Genomic DNA, 19,889 nt, shown 5'->3' on the forward strand with positions numbered 1-19,889 from the left:
AACATTCCTTCCCATTTACAATGCTCGAAACATAAAGAAAAAAACTAAACACCCGAACACAAAAATTCCTCTTCTTTTTTCAAATGGTCGGTCTAATAAGCAAGAAGAAAAGCAGTGTTCAGAATAGTTTGCGGACAGAGAAGGCCAAACATTGATGATTGTATTCAGTTTGTCCAGATTTTGGCCTTCTTTATTACCAGGTGTGGAATGTTCTAATTTCGATGGATTAATATCAGCCCGGAAGCTGCCAAAGTACACTGACACTTCAAATGGAATATTTCATAAATCGAACTGAAGAGCAGCACCACAGACGTACTTCAGAAATATGCAAGTTCAAATTAGTGAAACATTTCTTATAATTGACAAAATTGTCTTTAACTAAAAAAATGCTTGGCTTATGATAATCACACCCTGGCATACATCTCTCAATGTTTTTTTTTAATCTGACATATAATGATAACTTAATTAACTAGGTGTTTCTTGTTTTTTGTTCAAAGTTTTTTTTCGAAAACAGCTACTTTTTGAAACGAAATTTGCTTCCTTAAAATTATTTTCAATACTGTTGAAATTTTTTTGACAATGGTATATTTTCAAATAGCTGTCCCCCAATAAGAGGTTCAATTTATGATATATTATTCCGATAATAAATCAGTTCAGTGGAACACATTTGAACGCGTGTTTTTAGATTCGATAGAAAGATGGCAATTTAAGACAAAACAGTCAAAATCTAGCCGTTTTGGATTAAGTCGGTAGAAATCCATGCCAAGGTATGTGACTTATCTCGTACCTCGAGCGATTCAAAATGACCGAAATTTCGACCTTTTTTTTAGACGACCTTTTTTTTAGGTCAACCAAATTGATTTTTCGAGCTCTCCCAAAGCACTGTTTTGCCTCTACTTTGGTAAAAAACAGTCAAAAAAGCCGTTTTTGGGCACTTTTTGAAAAATTTTGAGATAAAAATCGCGTTTTTTTGGCGCGCGCTCCCCCTCAAAGTTAGTATATATTGGCGCCAAAGGCGCCTTTAGAAAAATTTTAGGGTCGGTCGGCCAAAAATGGATTTCTGAAAAAGTATCAAAGGGGGGACCCTTTGGGTCGGCAGGGGGTCGAATCCCTGAGGGGGGGAAAGGAAGCGTCCGCCCCACCGCCCCTCCCCCTAAATCCGCCTATGATTAAATTGACAATCAATTTTTCTAAAAACTTCTCTTACTCTAACTCTTTTTTTCTTCGTCGGGAGCTCGTAAATCTCAAAATTTTAAATGATATACCTGAAACTTTTACTTTGAAGTAATCAACTCTCAGTTAACTATCTAAAATTTAAACTAGGATAGCCGTATACTGTGCAAAAAGCACAGAATGTTCCTATCAGTCTTAAAAAATATACAATTTTTGTTTTCAATTTCTTAGCGTGGTTTTTTCTTTGTGATATGGATAACAGATTTGAACAACAAAATTAGGCATATTTGACAATCATAGTCAAACAAGTCAATTGAAAACCAGTTTTTGCAGAAAAATGACTAGAAAAACGAAAAAAAAAATTGAAAAAATAATTTCAAATTTTTTTCTATTTTTTTTCAAATTACGACCGAAAGAGCTTCAATATGATATATAATCCAACTCAGTTTGATGAATGTTTGTGGCACTTAAATTTGCCTTGAAAACAAAAAGAAACAAAGATAGCTGGTTACTGTGCAATTAGTACAGTATGTTCCGACCATAGTCTTAGAAAATATGAAAAAGCTTTTTTAAAATTGGTGTCGTTGTTTCTGCGCGTGGTGTGATAAAATGAACTTAGGAATATTCGGCAGACATAGTAAAATAGGCCAATTGGAACTCCATTTTTGTAGAAAAATTAGTAGAAAACGAAGAAAAATCATAATTAATTTTAAAAAACATTTTGGAAAACTTTTTAAAAAAATTTTCATTTTTTTTTCAAAGTTTTTTTGAATGTTTAAACTTTTTAAGTCCTAAAATGACACCAAAAACTCCAGAAACTAAATCTACTTGAGTAAAACTAACTACCTTTTCAAGGCTTAATTTAAGCATAAGTAAGCTAACGTAATTTACTCACTCGCTCGAAATTAGACTCAAAGGGCTCAAAAAGGCTTTAATATGATATATCACCCGACCCAGACCGATGATTATTTGAGGTACCTGATTTTGCGTTGAAAACAAAAAGCTTAAAAAAGAAAAAAAACTAAACACACCCGAAGACAAAGCTCCTCCCCATTTTCAATGGTGGTAACCAAAAAAAAAAAAAAAAACACACCCGAAGACAAAGTTCCTCTACATTTTTCAAAAGATCGGAACATAAAAAATGAGGTAACGATACGCGACCTTTTCCGTGACCATACTGCGTTCAAATTGCAATTTTAGACCGTTGCAATTTGCGACCGTGAACTTAAATAGGGACCGAAAAATCTCGGCCCCACACTGCAGTTCTCATTTTTCAGGTTCTCATTAACTCACTTTAACAGATAGATTTGAACTTTATGGTTTTTTTCTAGTAAATTAAAAAACATTCGAGCCAAATGTGATTTTTAAAATGTCAAATTGGAGTTAATAAGGCTCGAACTTTCCAGTTTAACAGATAGATTTGAATGTTATGGTTCCTGCTATAGCTTAATCTAGAAGATTACAGATTTTGGTAACAATGATCTTGGATTGTGAGAAACAGATGTCGTGTGAAGACTTTCAAAAGGTAAGTCCCCGTTGATTAAACAACTTGAAGCTTCGATAGCGTGCCTTGAACGGAGTGTTTTGATTGAACTTTCTCTTCTTTTTATGACTTATCTGGCTGACGTAAGAAAAGAGCAGTATCTCATTTTCATTATTATACCATTTCTTTTCAATGTGATACGTCTCTAACCAGTCTATATGTGAACTTAATTTATTCAGTGCGTTTCATGAACTGAAAACATATAAACAGCATTTCGTTGGGTAATTCAAATTTTACTTCAACGCATATGACTAAAATATTCAGTTAAAGAATTCATAATGGCTGCAGAAGACATTTCTTACAGTAGAAAATGGGTTATTCTAATTGTGGGTATGGGCATGAACACAGTACCGGGACTAAACGATTACTTTATGAGCCCATTCCTTCCGAACTACCACCAAAAGCGAGGTGTGTCAGTGACCGTGAATGGAATTATTTTTGGCTTGTGTCCAGTAGGCGAGGTCACATCCGCACTTTTGGTATTTCTATTTCTCTTGTCAATTAGAAACAAGAAACTTCTGGCTCTTTCTGGCATGCTATTGACAGGTTTCTCGCAGATTTTATTAGGCCTGCTAAACTTTTTATTTCCTACCAACAATTATGCTTACATACCTTTAGCCATGATCCTAAGATTTGCGGTTGGATTCGGGGTCGGTGTAAATTTTACCTCGGGTGTGCCTATCTTCGTAGAACTTTTCCCGAAAATGCGTGGTCGTGTCTGCAGCTATCTCACGGCCGCCATGACAGTAGGCGGTGTCATGGGTCCGGGATTGGGCAGTGTTCTCTACTCTTGGGGTGGTTACACGCTGCCATTTTGGGTGGTTGGTTTTTATTGTGTAATTTTAGCAGTTATCGGATTGTTCATTATTCCTAAACCAGAACCGACTACATCAAAAGCTGAAACAAATGACAAATTTTCAGCTCGACTCGCTTTCAATTTCATGAAAGATCCTGGGGTTTGTGTCATCATTTTTTCTTCCAATTTGCCCATAGCGACAATGGGTTTCTTTATGTCGGCACTTTCGCCTTTCTTACTAGAAAAGTACGGCATTTCCGCCTCCAGAGCTGGCCTGTTCATGATTCCTTTATCACTTGGACGTGGTATTATTTCTCCCTTATATGGTTACCTCGTTGACAAGGGGTTTGGCGTCCTAACTTATCAGTTTGTGGGGGTTTTCGTGACCACATTGGGCTATTCGATCCTCTACCTTTTACGATTTTTGGACGATTCAACATTCAGCTTGACTATACTCGAAATTTTGCTGTTTGTCATTAGTTGTTCATGCGCTGCAATTTTTGCAACATTTATCCCTACAATAATTGAAGTTTATCAGGCAAGTGTTCGCAATGATGACGAAGATGTTACGTGTCAAGCATCGGCCATGTACGTTGTTTGCATCAGCTCTGGCCTTTTTTGTGGAAATGCAGTTTGCGGTGGTTTTTTGGTTGGTGTTGTTGGGTTTTACAACTCTATTCTCGTCATGTGCTGCTTGACATTAACTGCAGGAGCAATTAGTGGAATATACTTTTGGAGGATGAGTTCTTTCAGCCGCAAAAGAGAAAGTCAGAGAAACGAGGAAAAAGAAAAAACGGCATCCCGTATGCCGCTGTTAGAAAAATGAACTTTAGTTTGAGTCTGACATATAATTACTTAAATCATTTGATAGCTTGGTTTGTAATGAATTGAAAATTCAAAGTGTTCTTCTTCGGAATACTTGATCTAAAGACTACTTCTTCTTCCGAATACGCCTCCGACGGTGAAACTTCTACTTTTGAACATGCCTAGACCTGTATTTGAACAAGTAAAAATTGTCAACTTAATGTTTATCTGTATATGTTTTGTCGGCTTAGTTGCAAAACCGTAGATTTTTTTGAGCTGTAGACAATTTTTTTCTTATTGAAACTGTTTTTAGTGTAAATGACTGTAATAAAGAAGATAGATCGTAAAAATTTTTTCAGAAAAATTATTTAAACTTGTTTATGCAAAATTTGACTTCATGCGGCTATCGCGGTGTTTAATTTTCCGTACGTTTAGATTGAGGATTAACTTGATGTTAAAAACGGGTTAAACGGTAATGGAAAGTTTTGAGGGGGTAAAAAATTTGAAGAATAAAGATAAAGTATGACAAAAAGTACAATAACAAAAAGTAGTTAACAAAAGTTGGTTGAAATTACTGGCTTTGTTAAGTACTAGTTTATAGCGGGGTAAAGTGTTTTGAGGGCGTAAAAATATACTGTGGCAAATAAATCTTTGTTATAAAGTTGTGTGAGGGTTAATAAGTTCAGGAGTGAAAAGCAGGGCATCGAAAAACTACCCGGAGCGTTAATTTGTTTGCAATTCGTCGTTGGAAAAAAAATGTAACATTATAGCTTTTTTAATGGAAAACTCAAAAAACCATCAGTGCAAATATACATATCAGTTTCTGAAAATGCCTTAGCATTTTCTGAAAATCCTTTACTTTTCGTTGCCTTAGCAATTTAAAACTACTGCATTTTAAAGTTGTTTTACTAATTTGACACTGTTTTATTCCAAAATGAAAAAAGAACTTACTTCAGGGGGAATTCGTTTAAGATCAAAGAATATAGCAAGATAAATTTGTTCTTTTAAAGCCAGATAATTTCGCGCAACTTAACTCGCGTAACCTTTGAATGGAAATGATTTTGCAGATAACTTGGATTGTTAAAATGATTCGAACCAAAAACGAGCTTTCTTTTAACAAATTCCAAAAACCCGCGACTAATTAAAGTTTTTTTTACTAAAAAAAACATGAGTGACTTTTCAGACATTTTCAGCCGGCAGAGAAATTTGAAGATTCCATTATTTCTATAAAGCTAAAAATCATTCGAGTTTAGAAGAATTCTTGAGCCTAAATTTCTACCACAATTGTTTTTTTGAGCTTGTTTTGAATTGTTGGCACATAAAAGCAAAGCTAAAAGATTTGTTAGCCAAGTTTTAACCTAGGATCGCAAAAAAAATCTATTGTCATGGGATTGAGTTGCTACAACACGAATCAAGTTTTTCCATTGCATACGTTTTCGGGAGACTGCAACAAAACTTCTTTCAAACAAAAATTGAACATGCTTTGAGTGGGAGTAAAACTTGAATTTAAAAACATCAAATCATTAAGCAAAAAAATCAACTGGTTTAACACAAACTAGATAATGCTCTGCAAAATTACATATGAGTTTTGTCTTCGTAAACGGACATAAAGTTTCGGATTCTTTCCTTTAATTCGCGGTAGTTTTTCTTCGTGAATTTGTGGGACTCGGTTGATAAGAAAAATAGTTTTTGTACAGAGGCGTCTTTTTGCAGGCTGCCCACTACTTTCTAATTACAAGGATGAGCTCCACTGAAAAATGATCGAACGCCAAATTGCCAAAATTCGATAGCAATTTTTGTCCTAGCAATCCCAATCACGGCCGGGTCTCGCTGGTTCTAAAGGGAGGATGGGACCATGCTTTTTATGCAGGTAGAAATGAAGTATAGATGTTACTCAACAATTTTTTTTTTCAAAGTCTGAACAATTCTGTCGCATATGTTCTGAATTTCTGGAACAACATAATCATATGAATCGCAGATATTTTTTTCAAATGCAAGGGAAGGCAGCTTTTTTAAGGCCAACGCTAAATCGTTATTTGTTTTGTAGTTGACTTTGAGACTCAGTTTATTGATTTTTTTACAGGTAACTTTGTGAGAGATGGAAAAAACAACCCAATAAATGTACTCTGTGTATTTTTTGCGGAAAGGTTGAAAAACTGCTTGCTCAAAATTCAACAAATTTGTTTCAAGCCAGCAGTTTGGTCGATCTGCAAAAACGATGGTAGGTATTTTTGGATTTGTTGGGAAGGAAGGCGTATATGCAAACTAGTGCAATACCAGATACCTTATGAAATGAATATAGCTGATAGAACATTTTGGGATTATTTTAAGGTTTTATTGGCTGATCAAAAGATAATTTTTATCACTCTCAGCATTTTGGGCTCACCGCACAGAAGTTTTTGCTCGTGATCATTTGATCATTTGTCAGGCCGGATAAAAAGGTAGGAATCTTGAAATTTCGCGCAATATATAGTTGGCATACAAACATCTAGCTGCTTACGTGTGGTGCCCGCAGTCGTTCGAATTATCTTTAGTTGGGAGGGCAAACTGAGTGGCCAAATGAATCAATAGTTACTGGCAAAACCGCACTGGCAACAGCGACAGTCAGTGTATATCTCATCTCTTGCTGAGTTCTTTTGATTTCTTCATCTCGATTCGGGCATCTAATTTATCCGCTGAAATGCATGAATTAAAGCATGAAGAAATTGAGTTTAAAACAGATTTCAAACATCGGTCTATTTCTCTGCAATGGCCGAAAATCATGAATAAAGCAAGGTGAGTGGGATGTTCTGAAAAATTTGCTTACTTCTCTTTCATTGTAGCATTCGTGGTTTTTACGTTGCTGACATTTCAAGGTGTGATTGGGACACAAATCGGTCTGCCTATGAAGCGTTTTTGTCCTTTTGCACAAAAAAAACTTGAACAGACAAAGCAGAAAAATTTAAACAGACGAAGCATTGGAAAATTTGCAATACGCAGAATAATTATAAATAAGAATTTCGGAAATAAAAAAAACATTAGAAATCATAGTAACCAGATGATTTTTGAAAGCAGTTGAAGATCAAGAGTTGTCGTAATAATAAGAGGTAGCACGAGCGAAATATGGTCCTCCCGAGCACAAAAATGTTTTTTAGGGCAACGGCGAAACTACTGCAATGGAGAGTACTTTCGCGAAGCATTTGAAAAACTCTTTTTTATGGTTATTCTGTAAGCGTCTGGCCTTACCACTGTGTAGAAACAATCATCGGTTAATTTTTTATCTTTCATATACTCCCCCACAGTGAAGCTAAAAAAGAAATGAATTGCCAAGGTGAACATGATTTGCTGTTCCTTGAAGATGAAGGTTGCAAGTCGTTAAAAACAAAAATTTTGATGGCGAGCATCATGTTTCGATGACGCGACGTGGGCCTTTCGTCGAGCAAAAGCAAAGAGGTTCCATTTTCCTCAAATTTGTGTGACCTGTAACGCGCCTTATCATGAGTATCGGAGCTGCAATTTCAAAAAAATCAAATATCTTGCTGACAATAGTTTCAGTAGGATTTGCTTTTTCCATCACGTGCACCGAGTTTGGGCGTTGAGGCTTAGTCGGTGTTTTTGTAGAGAACTTTCTTCTTTTTAAGCGCATGAGCTTAGCAAATCTGGGCTTTCTAGACTTTCTTTCGGGGAAAATGTTTTACTTTGATTTTATGAGTGATTTTTCCTGTCGTTATCTTTGGAAATTGGTTCCAGAGTTTCGTTATTCAAAATTGTTTATTTTCTGAAACTCACTCTCAAAAATTGATTAACCTGAAATAATGAAACGCTGGAACCGACGCTCACAAAACCCCCGATACCCTGGAAACTCTGGAACCGATACTCACAAAACCCCCAATACCCACAAAATGACAACTTGAAAACAATGTTGAAACAGAGTATCAGCATCAAAACAAACGGTTTGTTTTAACGCGGGTGAGTTTTTCTCTCTCAATTTTTTATTTTTAAAATGTTTTTGTTGCTTTTTTCCATACTTTTTTTGTTAATTTATTGAGGTCTTTACTTTGCCGTAAAATGGTCATTAAGGTTTTTAGTTCAAGCTCTTGAAGTAAAAATCTAGGCAGAGCCCGCATTGAGCTGTCAGCAACCTTTTCTTTTGATTGAGTAGCAAATTTTAGATTTGGCGGTGTAGTTCTCGAGAACATAGAGCAATAATCTTCCCACAGACTTCTAAATTTCAAAAACTGGACTTTACCCAAAACCTTATTGGTCGCTCTACTGAAATAAAGGTTTCGCTGCTGCGTATGTATCGGAAATTGGAGTAACGCATAAAGAGACTACGAGTCAATTTTTTCCAACAGGCGGCGTTTTAAACATTCGTTTTTACTTCAAACGACATTGGGTATTGCTTTTAAAAACTCAACAGGTACAACAGCTGTGAAAATGTTGCATTGGTCTTTTCCTGTTAAACCAGTTTGTCATTCATTCATACTTCTTCAAGTTTTTATACTAGTGTTACGTTACAGCTAAAGCTGGAGATAAATTTTTGATTTTCACTGTTAAAATGTATTGCTGCGAGTTGAAACGCTTAAATTTCAAAAACCTGATTTTACTTAAATTCTGAGTGGTTGCTCTACTCTAGATGATTCGCTGCGTATGTAGGAAAGATACTTAGTACTTTTCTTTTTCAAGGAAATCAACATCAAATTTGGCAGGGCAGTTTTGAAGAATATTGGAAAATATGCTTATTCGCTAAAATTTTCAAAAAGAGGACTTTTCCGTGGATTTTCTACAAAAAAAGGGGAGTAACCGTTTACGCAGGGATGAACTCTGCACTATGTTATTTCAATTGCAGCATGAACCTCAGAATTTACGGTGCAATTTTCAAAGTAAAATAAAAATTTCGAAGAAAAATTTTCGAAAACAATCGAAAACTCAAAATTTTGAGTTTTTGTCAGTTGATAAGAAAATTAATGCGTATCTGCTTCTGCGGAGAAAAATCCAACAGTTTCATCTTAGCCGCCGAGCCACTTATGAAGGGAGGGTTGCCAGGCAATGATTTTACGATTGAACTTAAAATGTCGTATTTGGCAGAGTAGCTTTTGAGAGAAAGGAAAAAATAAGCAAAAATGTCAAAAAACGGTGAAATTTTCAAAATTTAACCTTTTCCAAGCGCGTAATTTTTTCCAATAGCGTAATTGTACGTTTCCATCCAGCCTGAACTTACGTGGATTGTTCCTCTCTCATGGTTTCTCAGTTTTGTTTTCAAAACGGTTATGTTTCCGAAAATAAACTAGTAGCTAAACATATTATTCGAGATGAAAAACATTATGCAAGACTAACCGATATTTAAAATTGAAACCAACAAATTTTGATTTGCAAATTTGAAAGAGTCTTAATGCCATAAAACAATAATTACTGCACTCAAAAATAGAAAACTGAGTTAAAAGGCGAAATTGACTTAAAAGATGATTATATCATCTCAAGAAACTACACACCAAAATTGTCTGTCACCAAATTTCCGAATACAACCAAAATAAAATCAAACCCGCACGCTGTTTATCGGCAGTGCAGATAATAGTACGATTCTATTTTTTTCTCTTCATAAATAATCTAAAATGGAAGTTGGAAGTGATATCAGTTGTAATTATAGTTTTTTTTAAAAATCAGTTTTCTTATTTAGTATTTCTCTTCTTTTTCGTATTCTTTCGATTTTCCGCCTCCGCATAGGAGTTTGTAAAATGGGTTCGAAGATTGTTTGGGCCCAGCGGTTTTGTCTTTCAACGCTGCTTCTTTCTCTTTTTGGTTCTTTTTCGCGTCTTTGTCTGTCGACTTTTTAGTCTTCTGCAGCGCATTCGGGTTCCCTGCTTGGACCTAAATAACAACACAAAAATCATTAACATATTGTGATAAGAAAGGTGCAAATGCACTACTTCAAACTAAAAAAAAAACAATCGTGGGCGTTAACAAATTTTAACTGTTTAAAATAACACTTTAAAAATCCGCATAATTTAATGGACAGACCTGAAGAATAATATACCAAAATAAGCGCAAAATCGAATAAAAATTCCATCTAACGGTTTCAGTTAAGGCCATTAAGGGTTAGATAAAGAATTGGACAGCAATAGCTCATAAGACATGTGCGTCTGGAAAAGTAGCCATAATAATCACCTGATTAGACTTTTTCGCTTCTGTAATTTCGTCATCAACCATGTCTTTTTCGTCTGTTCCTTCGCCATCTATGTACAGTTTGTAGGGATAAACTGCTGGAATTTCCTGTCCCAAAAACTTCATCCTCAACTCGTAGACATGCTGTCTCATCTTATCAGTGTCTTGCTGGGTCTTGACACTCTGGGATCGATCCAGTTTCAGGTTCTCAGCTGAGGGCGAGATCAAGTCTCCCGCACTTGCCATTTTGCTGTAGTTGGTAGATGGTAAAGTGGAGTATCGCTGAGGTTGGTGGTTTCTCACTTCGCTCATATTAGGGGCTGAAATGAGGCAGAAGTAACAACTTTTCTATTGTTATCTAACAAAAATGGCCCATAAGTTGCAACTACATCACATTCATATCCGTAAAATTATTGATATCCGCAAATGGGAAATGACCCAGCCAACATTTTTTTATATTGTATCTATCTCCATATCAATATTCATATCTCTGAATTTCACTTCAAATCGCTTTGAGTTCATGAAATCAACAGGGTAATAACACCATAAATAAACTATTCGACACGGTTCTGAACATACTTTGCTATTTCCATGTTTAGACATCCCTCAGGGAATGAACTCAATTTGTAGTTGGGACACAAAACAATTGCATTCATTAGCCAAGTTTCACTTGGGGAATATGCTTCTTTTTACACCATCACCACTCAGAATATTAATCAGCTCCAGGTCTGGATATCTAACGGTCTAAATTCCACTAAAAAGCGCATCAAAATCGCACATGTTTATCGTCTCCTTTATAAGAAAAAAAAAACGCTCAAATTACTTCACTTCCCTTCACATCAATTTCTGGCAATAAACATGTTGTTAAATTATGCTTTTTTCTTCAGAATTGGATTAGCCAAACAAGAAATCTTTGACATTTTTGAGCACTCGCGCGGAACAATTTTAACAATATAGCATTCTTTGCAAACCAACTATGACATGAACTGTGTATTCAATTGAAAGCACTCACTGCGCGCCAGCGGTGGTTGGAACAGTTTGAATTTTTCATGAATGGATAACATTTTGCGAAACCAACAAACATTTTTTGCAAAGTCTGCAGCAAAACAAAAAAAAATAAAAATTTAATAACTTTTCAGAGAGCAATTTAATGTGAAGTATTGACATGAGGGAACTTTTTCCCTATTTATCACAACTTAATACAACAGAGCGGGTTTAACGTTAAAATCTAAATTGGCAATAAAAGCGCAAAGTCCAAGTTGTTTCCTTATATTTCCCATTTCCGTCATTAATCGGCAAAAGGAAAGGTCTAAAATTAGCAACTCTGAAAAAAAAGACATTTCCCTCAAAGAATACTAATACGGCATCAAATACTGGAAGAAATAGAATGTGTTGGTCTATTTGAGCTAATAGCGAATATTTAAAGCAGCAGTCCCACGCACAAATGTCATCTAATTTGACCTCTCTCAAGTGATAAATGGAAATGAACAAACAAGGAGAAGACAATTGAAGAGATTCGGTCCACTTGGACTCAGGCGGTTGATTGGAATAAGAAGAATTAATTTGTTCGACAATATTACTTCATTTTCAGCAAAGGTCGTCAACAATTATGTCCATAAAAAAATTATATTCAAATAAAAATTTTATTATTTTTTTCTGAATTCTCTTTTTCAGCAGTTTTTTTACCAACTTTGTTTAAATTTCGGAACTTAGAACAAAATTGAAAGCAATTTCATCGAGCAAGTATATTTGCAACAAAAATTTAGTAATTTTGTCGTGAAGACTCAGGAGGCTGTTTGCTTTTTCCGTAGAACTCAGAAATGAAAACTTAATTGACATGAGTAAAATGAGTAGTTTGGTTAGACAATTTGATTTTTTTTTAAATTTAAATTACTCGCTTGAAATTAAAATTTTTCATTATAATTGACTGGACTCATAATTTACAATTAAATAAATTAAAATTTAAATGAAAAATTAAATTAACTTTAATGTTTTTTTTTTAAATCGGACATCACTGGTCACCAACAAAAATTGATAATTCGAACTGAAATTGGCGTTCAAATCTCCCTACAAGATCTACACATCAAAACCTGGCGGCTGTAAAATTTGGGAAATTTCCAGTATTTGAAAAAAAAGTAAAAAGAAGAACAGGAAACATTAAGAAACAATTTCCCTTGAACAGTTCCAGATGTTTAATGCCAGCAAGCCTTTTAAGACATTACGCATTGAGAAAATGAAACAGCTTTCTGTGACGGTGCAATCGATATAATTTCCCCGTTTCCTAAATAAATCTATGTCAAAAACTTATTTCAAGCTCAGTAGTAATCTTCGCATTAATGTTTCTGCCAAATTTAAATGATTTTTAATTCGATATGAAGGCGTAGTAGAAGAAAAACTAGCTGATTGAATCGGCTCAATGCATAGTAAAGAATAAAAGAGAAATGATTTCCATTAGCTCATTAGCATAAAAATAAATTCTCTAGGCGCAGATAAATTATAAGCGTCTACTACTTACTTAATGTGCTGTGAGGCCTGAAATCATGGGTGGAATTGTCAGTGCTCAGCGACACATGGTAAGGCTTGGGCGTGAAGAACTTCATCTGTTTATACATTTCAGAATCTATATCTATTTTCTCCTGTTCAGATGCAGGCTCGTTCTCTTTCTTGTCGGCTTCAACCTTCGGATCGTCTGCTTTTGCTTCTCCTTTAACGTTCTGCTCTTTCTCGGCAATTCGAATTTCCGCTACTGGCATAGTCGTTCCGACATTAGACTCCAAAAATTGAGATGTTTGGACTGCTGGTTTTGATTCGGCTATACTGGTTGAGACTTGTTCTCCGTTGGCCGCTGCAAAGTCGCTGCTGCGACGGCCTTGAGATGAATCACTGGGTCTCTTGCCAATAGGAGATTGGCGCTTGAGCGAGTTCGCTCTGGCCAGACTCTCTCTTCGCTGATACATATTTATTTTTTCTCGCTGCTCTGGGGTCAAGTTCTCTATATCCTGTAAGAACAAAAATTACATATCTTTTGAGCTACTTTTATGCAAATTGTTAGCAATATCGTCGACCTTGAGCAATTAAACGGTCAAAAAATGGCCTTTCTAGGCTAGTTTGATTTTAGACAGGGTTTTGTACATGCTCAAATGAGTTAAAAGTTGATCTCGACTTAAAAATTGACTTCAAAATGAGCGATTTGGTTAATAAACTTAGCATTAACTATAGATTTCATGTCATATAGTTCTAATGCTCATAATCTGACCTGAGCGACAGAAAAGGGCTGGTATTTGAGCTTCTCCAGCAGCTGTTCCTCCTCCTGGGAAAGAGCCACTGCTGGTTCCTCCTCTTCGTCATTCTCCCCCTCTATATCCCCACCAGCTGACCTTATCCTCCCATTCACAGTCAATGCATCTGTCACGTATTCTGTCTTCGTTTCAGCTTTTTCTTCAACCTACAAATAAAAACATAGACAATGGAAAAGAGTAATGAACGCAAGTAAACATAAAAAATCACTGACTTAGTTCTAGAAATTCAAAGAGCTTAAAGGGTGTCTATTTTTTTCTTGGAAATTCGAAGTTGAAATTTTTTAAAAGATTTTTTAAGATTGGCGCTTTTTTGATAACATAAGCCCAACTAGAGAAAACTGGATCAACCAACAGGTAAATTTTTTATTCCGCTGGAAATCTAAAATTTAAAATCCACTTTGGAAACTAAAAATCGTCCACGTTTTTTTTGCGTCATTTGCATGTTCGTATTTGGAGAGTGCAATTTACATCACTTTCAGCAGATGAATTTCAATGGAACTCAAAAAGTGCATTATAACTAAGTGCATCAATATTTAAAGACTTTTTCCTGAAAAAAACAAACAAATCAGCAAGACCTATATATGAGTCTTCACTACGTTCATTACTCTTAATAGCACCAGTTTAGCAGACACAGACCCGGAAGAACCTTTCGCAAACCTTTACGAAAAAAAAAACAAGCCAGAAGTTTTAACAAGTAATAGCAATGTTTATAAACTAACCAACAGAAAATTGGAAAAAATTCACTGAAGTCTAGGAAACCAAAAAAAGCTAGAAATCAACAAGAATAGCCGGTTACTGTGCAAGTAGAACAGATTATTCTATAGAACCAAATTCTTTGAAAAAACTACAACATTTTTTTTTAAATTAGTGTAATTTTTTTTCTGCGTGGTGACATAAAATGATCTGACGTAATTAATAATTTAGGCACATTCGACAGTCATAGTAAAATAGGCAAACCAAGAGTTTGTGAAGAAAAATGACTAGAAAAACAAACAAAAATCAAGCAAAAACTAATTCTTTTATCATTTTATCTTTTTGCAGAAACTTTTGAATTTTTTGATTACCAAAACGGCAGTTTAATCTCAAAAAGCTAACCACAAATACAGCAGAGATGCTATGCAATCTCCAATGCTTCAGTGAAAATTCCATAATTGAACACTTTTATTTGCGCGTTAGGTTAGAAAAAAGGTTCGTAATAATACAGTAAGCTGGTCGTAAGTGTAAATAACCTATTGTAAATTGCCCAAACTAGGCCAACAAAAGCGTGCTAGCTGGCTTTACCAGCTCGAATTTAGACAAAAAATAAAAAAAAATTCAAACCAGTTTTCAAAATTTACTATCGTCGTTCGAATCCCGATTGAAAGGGCTTTAATATGATATATCAACCAACTCTCGCCGATGATTGTTTAAGGTAGCTGATTTTGCGTGTGAAATAAAAAAAGATTAAAACTTAAATACACCTGAACACAAAGTTCTTTCCCATTTTTCAAATGGTCGGAACAAGAAAACAATTTTCATCTTTAGAATTTAAAAAAACAAGCTTTTCTGTGAAATTCAAGAAACTTCGGAGATTTGCTCTTTTTTATAAACGTAAACAATAGTCACTTTACGTCTTTTTGCGTCATTTGCATTTTGCTTTTGAACAGCGTTATGTGCCTTAATTTAGCAAATGCATTTATAATTGATCTAAAAAAATCAGTCAAACCGCAAAAAAAATAAATAGGAACAAAATGAAAAGACTTTCTCTTGCAAAAACCCAAATCTTTATCAATATCTTTGTCTATATTTTGTTCATTGACACTTTATCAACCAAAACCATTCATTGCATGAGACCGTTAAAAATTTAAACACTAAATTGAGATATCATAAGTAAATCATACCAAAAACTGTGAACAGGCTTGCAAAAAATTGTAACAGGCTACAATTTTTGCTCACAGAAAACCTGCGCAACTCAATTAAAGCCAACAAACATTTGGAAAAAATAAAATTAAGTATATGTATGTATGTCTGTATGCATATATATAAAAAATTGTGTGAGTATGCATGTATGTATATCGGTATGTATGTGTATGCATGTATGTATGGATGTATCTATATATGTAAGTAAAATGTGTGTATGTATCAATGTATGTACGGATGTAAGTAAGTTTATATGCATGTATGTATGTATGTATGTATGTATGTATGTATTTAGTTATGTATCTTTGTATGTATGTATGTATTTAGGTATGTATCTATCTATGTATCCATCTATAAAAAGTTTTTCGTTTTTTTTGCAGAAACAGTTTTTCATTTTTTGCAGAAACTATGAATTTTTAAAGTTTTTGATTCCGAAAACTGGTTTTTTCTAAATTTGTTTTATCGTTGTTCGATTCCCGATTTAAAGTTTTTTAATATGATGTATCAATCAACTCTCCGATGATTGTTTGTGGTGGCGGATTTTGCGTGGAAAACAAAAAAAAAGAATAAAACTAATATACAACCGAACACAAATTTCTTCCCCATTTTTCAAATGGTCGGAACATTACAACATTTTTCAGCTTCAGAAATTTAAAAAATCACACAAGCTCTCCTGTGAATTTCCAGAAACTTTTCGAAGATTTGCTCTTTTTCATAAACTTAAACAATAGATAATTCTTTTTGTTCCATTTGAAAATCCATTTACGTCTGTTCGCGCCATTTGCATTTTGTTTTTGAACAGCGTTATATACCTTCATTTAGCAAATGCATTTATAATTGATCTAAAATAAATCAGTCAAACCGCAAAGTAATAAATTTGAGCGTGAACAAAATGAAAAAAATTTCTCCTGCAAATACCCAGATCCTTAAAACGTGTGTCTGTATTTTGTTAATTGACTTTATCAACCAAAATCATTGCATGCGAACGTTAAAATTTTAAACACATAATTGAGAAGGTCATAAGTGAAACATAACAAAAATCGTGAACAGGCATGCAAAAAATCGTAACAGGCTACCATTTTTGCTCACAGAAAACCTGCATATCTCAAATATAGCCAACAAACATTTGGAAAAAAAGTAAACTAACGCAAGTAAACAGTTTCATATATGTATGAATGAATGCAAGTATGCATGTATATCTGTATATATGTATGTATATGTGTTAGTTTGTATATAGGTTTGTATGTATGTTTGTTTGTATGTATATATATATGTGTGTGTGTGTGCATGTATGTATCTATATATGCATGTATGTATGTTAAATGTGTGTATGGATGTAGGTATATATGTACGTGCGTATCTATGTATGTATGTAAGTTTATGTACATCATGTATGTATGTCTATATGTGTGTATGTATTTGTTTAGGTATGTATCAATGTATGTTTGTAAGTATCTTTGTAATTAGATATGTTGCTATGTATGTATATATAAAGTTTTTCGTGACTTTTTAAATTCGCTGTTCAACAGTGGAGTTTGCCTTCCTTTTACCAAAGGGTATGAAGTGTACTTGAGAAGAAATCAAAAGTCAAACCGCGAAAAATCCGAATATAGCGTTGACAATTTTTTTTCCTAAGAAAACTAGAAAATCATCAAGAACTATATAAGATTATTCACTACGTTCATGATTCTTTAAATAACAAATCACCAACACCAATAGAAGAATACTGTGTTCATAACTCTTAAGAGATTATTTCCACTAGTTCTCGAAGCTTACGCTAAAATAAACTGGTGTGGTCGAACATTTCTGCGCTTCACAGCAACCGGCTGATCGTTTACATTGTAGCTTTATCTGCAATAAAAACAAGAAGTAACCTTAGGCTCTTCATTCGAATCAGCTTGTGTAACAGTGACTTTGGTCGTAGTGGAAGTGGTCATCTGGACTGCAAAAGGCTGGTTATCTGGTTTTTGCAACGATTCAGACGTCATTGCTGAATCTGGCTGATCTTCGGGCGAGTGTCTCCCATTCGGCTTTGATTCGACATAACTGTTTTCTGTTGGCTCACCGTTTTTATGGTTTGCCGTTTCGGAAATCACAACTGAGTCTGCTATTTCGGAAGAAGCGTTTTCTAAATCAGTAAACGAAACATGAATTTCTCATTCATTACATGAGATTTGACTCATATATACTTGATTGCTAATTTGCTATTTTGTTTTGGCAATTTCTTTTCCTTTAAAGGGCCTGAACCGCACTTAATTGACGCAAAAATGCTCATTTGATGTCCCAACAAAATTTTGTAATATATTGCAACACGTAAAAATGACAAAACGCCACTGTTTGCCCCATAAATAAGCGCAAAGCTTCCAATATTTCTGAATTTTTTATTATACCATTAATTACTTACCGTCCCTCCGTGAACATTCAGCTGCTTCGCTTCACCCAATTTTAAAGTTTTAAATCCGTACCTGATTTGGTAATTTTGGCATCTATTTTTTCATCTGAATGCCAATTGACAACCATATCTGGTGCAGACAATTCATCTCCGCCATTGCTCAGATAAGTCTGTATTGGCTCTGCCGATACTTGGTTTTCGTTGTCCATACGACTATTTAGATTCCACTATTCGTTATCAAATTTGATTAAATATTGCACGATGTAGTGTAACAAGGCTAATCATTTGATAAAACTGCAATATAATTTCAGAGCTTAGTCTATTTGGTAGATATTGACTATAGCTAAAACGAGTTACTTTGAAAAGTAAATTAAGAAAGGAAAACATAGATCCTACAAATCATCTTTACCAACAAATAAAGGTTCCTTCAGCGGCATTGAACTCGTGACATTAAGACATATGGGAAGCGAATCAGTGCAAATAATCGGGCAAACTAGTAATTAACAAAATGAATCCAACTAGTTAACTTCACTACAATCGAATTTGAAAATTTCCACTTTGGTGGCCGAACCTTGGTGTGATATCTGCTTCTGTCCAAATTGTAACTGTAAACAAGTCAAATCCTTATCTGAAAAGTAATAAATCGTTTCAGGTCTCAAGAGTTCATTTGGAATTTTAACTAAATGAATGGTATTAAGGTCTACACAACCAAACAAGCTAATTTCGAAGCTGAGCGTTTTCAAAATACGAACAACGTACAGAAATTGTAAACAGCGGAATTGGATATTAACCGAATGTTTCTAAAAGGACTTTCTCAATTTTACTATATCAGATTATAAACGGTGAGAGGTTTAGTCAAATGAGATTGTAGTCAATAAAAGGAGCAAATTCAATGAGGGATGGCGGTTGGGCTTGGCATAGCAGCCATTTTAACAATCAACAAAGCAGGTTTGCTGCATCTATTTTATTTGCTCCTTTTTTTTTTTAGCGCAGAGGCATTGAAATAAAAAAGATAACAGCGGAAGAACGAAGTGCAATGTATTTCACCGCCGCTTAAAGAGAAGCGATTATCCCAATAGCCAAAAAAACATGGGCAATTTCAGATGGTTCTAGATTTCAGTCTGTTTTAAAGGGATATACATGACCTAGGATTTAATGTCTATATACGATATCACACAGGAAACGTTTCACTGTAGCAATTAGGATCCAAACGACGCCGCCTTCACGTGGTGGATCCGACTCCTGGTTCGCAAGGATGCAAATGGCGTCGAGCTCAGAGGTCTCCCTAGTTTTCGGTTACGGAGCGTCTGAAGCCGGCAAGGCTGTGTTGTCTGCTCATCCTCATACTAATACTCCGCTCAGGCATAAATTCCAACCCAGATCCGTATAAAAGTTCCCCTGGTAAATTTCCCATCAAGTGAACCCAAGCCAGCGTGAGGTACCACGTATGTGGCAGGATACATTTTAAATGCAGTGGCCTTACAATTTCTTTTAACCCTCGTGCACTGTTAACTATATTTTAAAACCCCACGGAATCAAAACCCCTCCACTTAATCCCCAAACTCCTAACATACCGAACTTGACTAACTAACACTCCTTTCTCCAAACTGCCCCTCAAATCACCCCTAACTTTCAATCATCCCACCAACCACCATCCAACTCCCAAAACTTTCAACCTTCGGATCAAAACTTTTTAAAACCCAGCCAAAGACTTTCTAGGAAATTTGCAATTAAATTGTAATAAAAAATTGGGGAAAGAGCCCAAAACTTCTGCCTTTTTAGCGAAGAACGAAAGTTATACCGCCGCCCTTCAAGAGGATTAAAGAAGGTAGTGACTTACTA

General features: G+C 35.0%; 2 protein-coding genes across 2 annotated transcripts; one reads left to right on the plus strand and one right to left on the minus strand.

The window, feature by feature from the left end:
- Positions 1 to 2,713: 2,713 nt before the first annotated feature.
- LOC134856685 (MFS-type transporter SLC18B1-like) lies at positions 2,714 to 4,382 on the plus strand. Its single transcript, XM_063872955.1, has one exon. The coding sequence runs from the start codon at positions 2,995 to 2,997 to the stop codon at positions 4,336 to 4,338; it is 1,344 nt and encodes a 447-aa protein (XP_063729025.1). The 5' UTR covers positions 2,714 to 2,994; the 3' UTR covers positions 4,339 to 4,382.
- Positions 4,383 to 9,573: 5,191 nt separating this feature from the next.
- Positions 9,574 to 19,023, minus strand: LOC134843303 (protein IWS1 homolog). Its single transcript, XM_063859600.1, has 6 exons — positions 18,121 to 19,023; positions 17,530 to 17,783; positions 13,714 to 13,902; positions 12,973 to 13,456; positions 10,461 to 10,777; positions 9,574 to 10,163 (listed from the first exon to the last, which is right to left on the minus strand). Exons 1-6 carry the CDS (start codon positions 18,254 to 18,256, stop codon positions 9,969 to 9,971), a joined length of 1,575 nt encoding a protein of 524 aa, XP_063715670.1. The 5' UTR covers positions 18,257 to 19,023; the 3' UTR covers positions 9,574 to 9,968.
- Positions 19,024 to 19,889: the final 866 nt, after the last annotated feature.

This window comes from Symsagittifera roscoffensis, chromosome 1 (genome assembly GCF_963678635.1).
Source record: "Symsagittifera roscoffensis chromosome 1, txSymRosc1.1, whole genome shotgun sequence".
Lineage (NCBI taxonomy): Eukaryota > Metazoa > Xenacoelomorpha > Acoela > Convolutidae > Symsagittifera > Symsagittifera roscoffensis.

Coding starts and splice junctions, on each gene's coding strand:
- LOC134856685 (XM_063872955.1), top strand. CDS start 2,995: ATGGCTGCAGAAGACATTTCTTACAGTAGAAAATGGGTTATTCTAATT.
- LOC134843303 (XM_063859600.1), bottom strand. CDS start 18,256: ATGGACAACGAAAACCAAGTATCGGCAGAGCCAATACAGACTTATCTG. Junction 13,903..17,529: donor ATTCGAATGAAGAGCCTAAG/GTTACTTCTTGT, acceptor TTTTATTTGTAG/GTTGAAGAAAAAGCTGAAAC. Junction 10,164..10,460: donor AAGCGAAAAAGTCTAATCAG/GTGATTATTATG, acceptor GTTGTTATTTAG/GTCCAAGCAGGGAACCCGAA.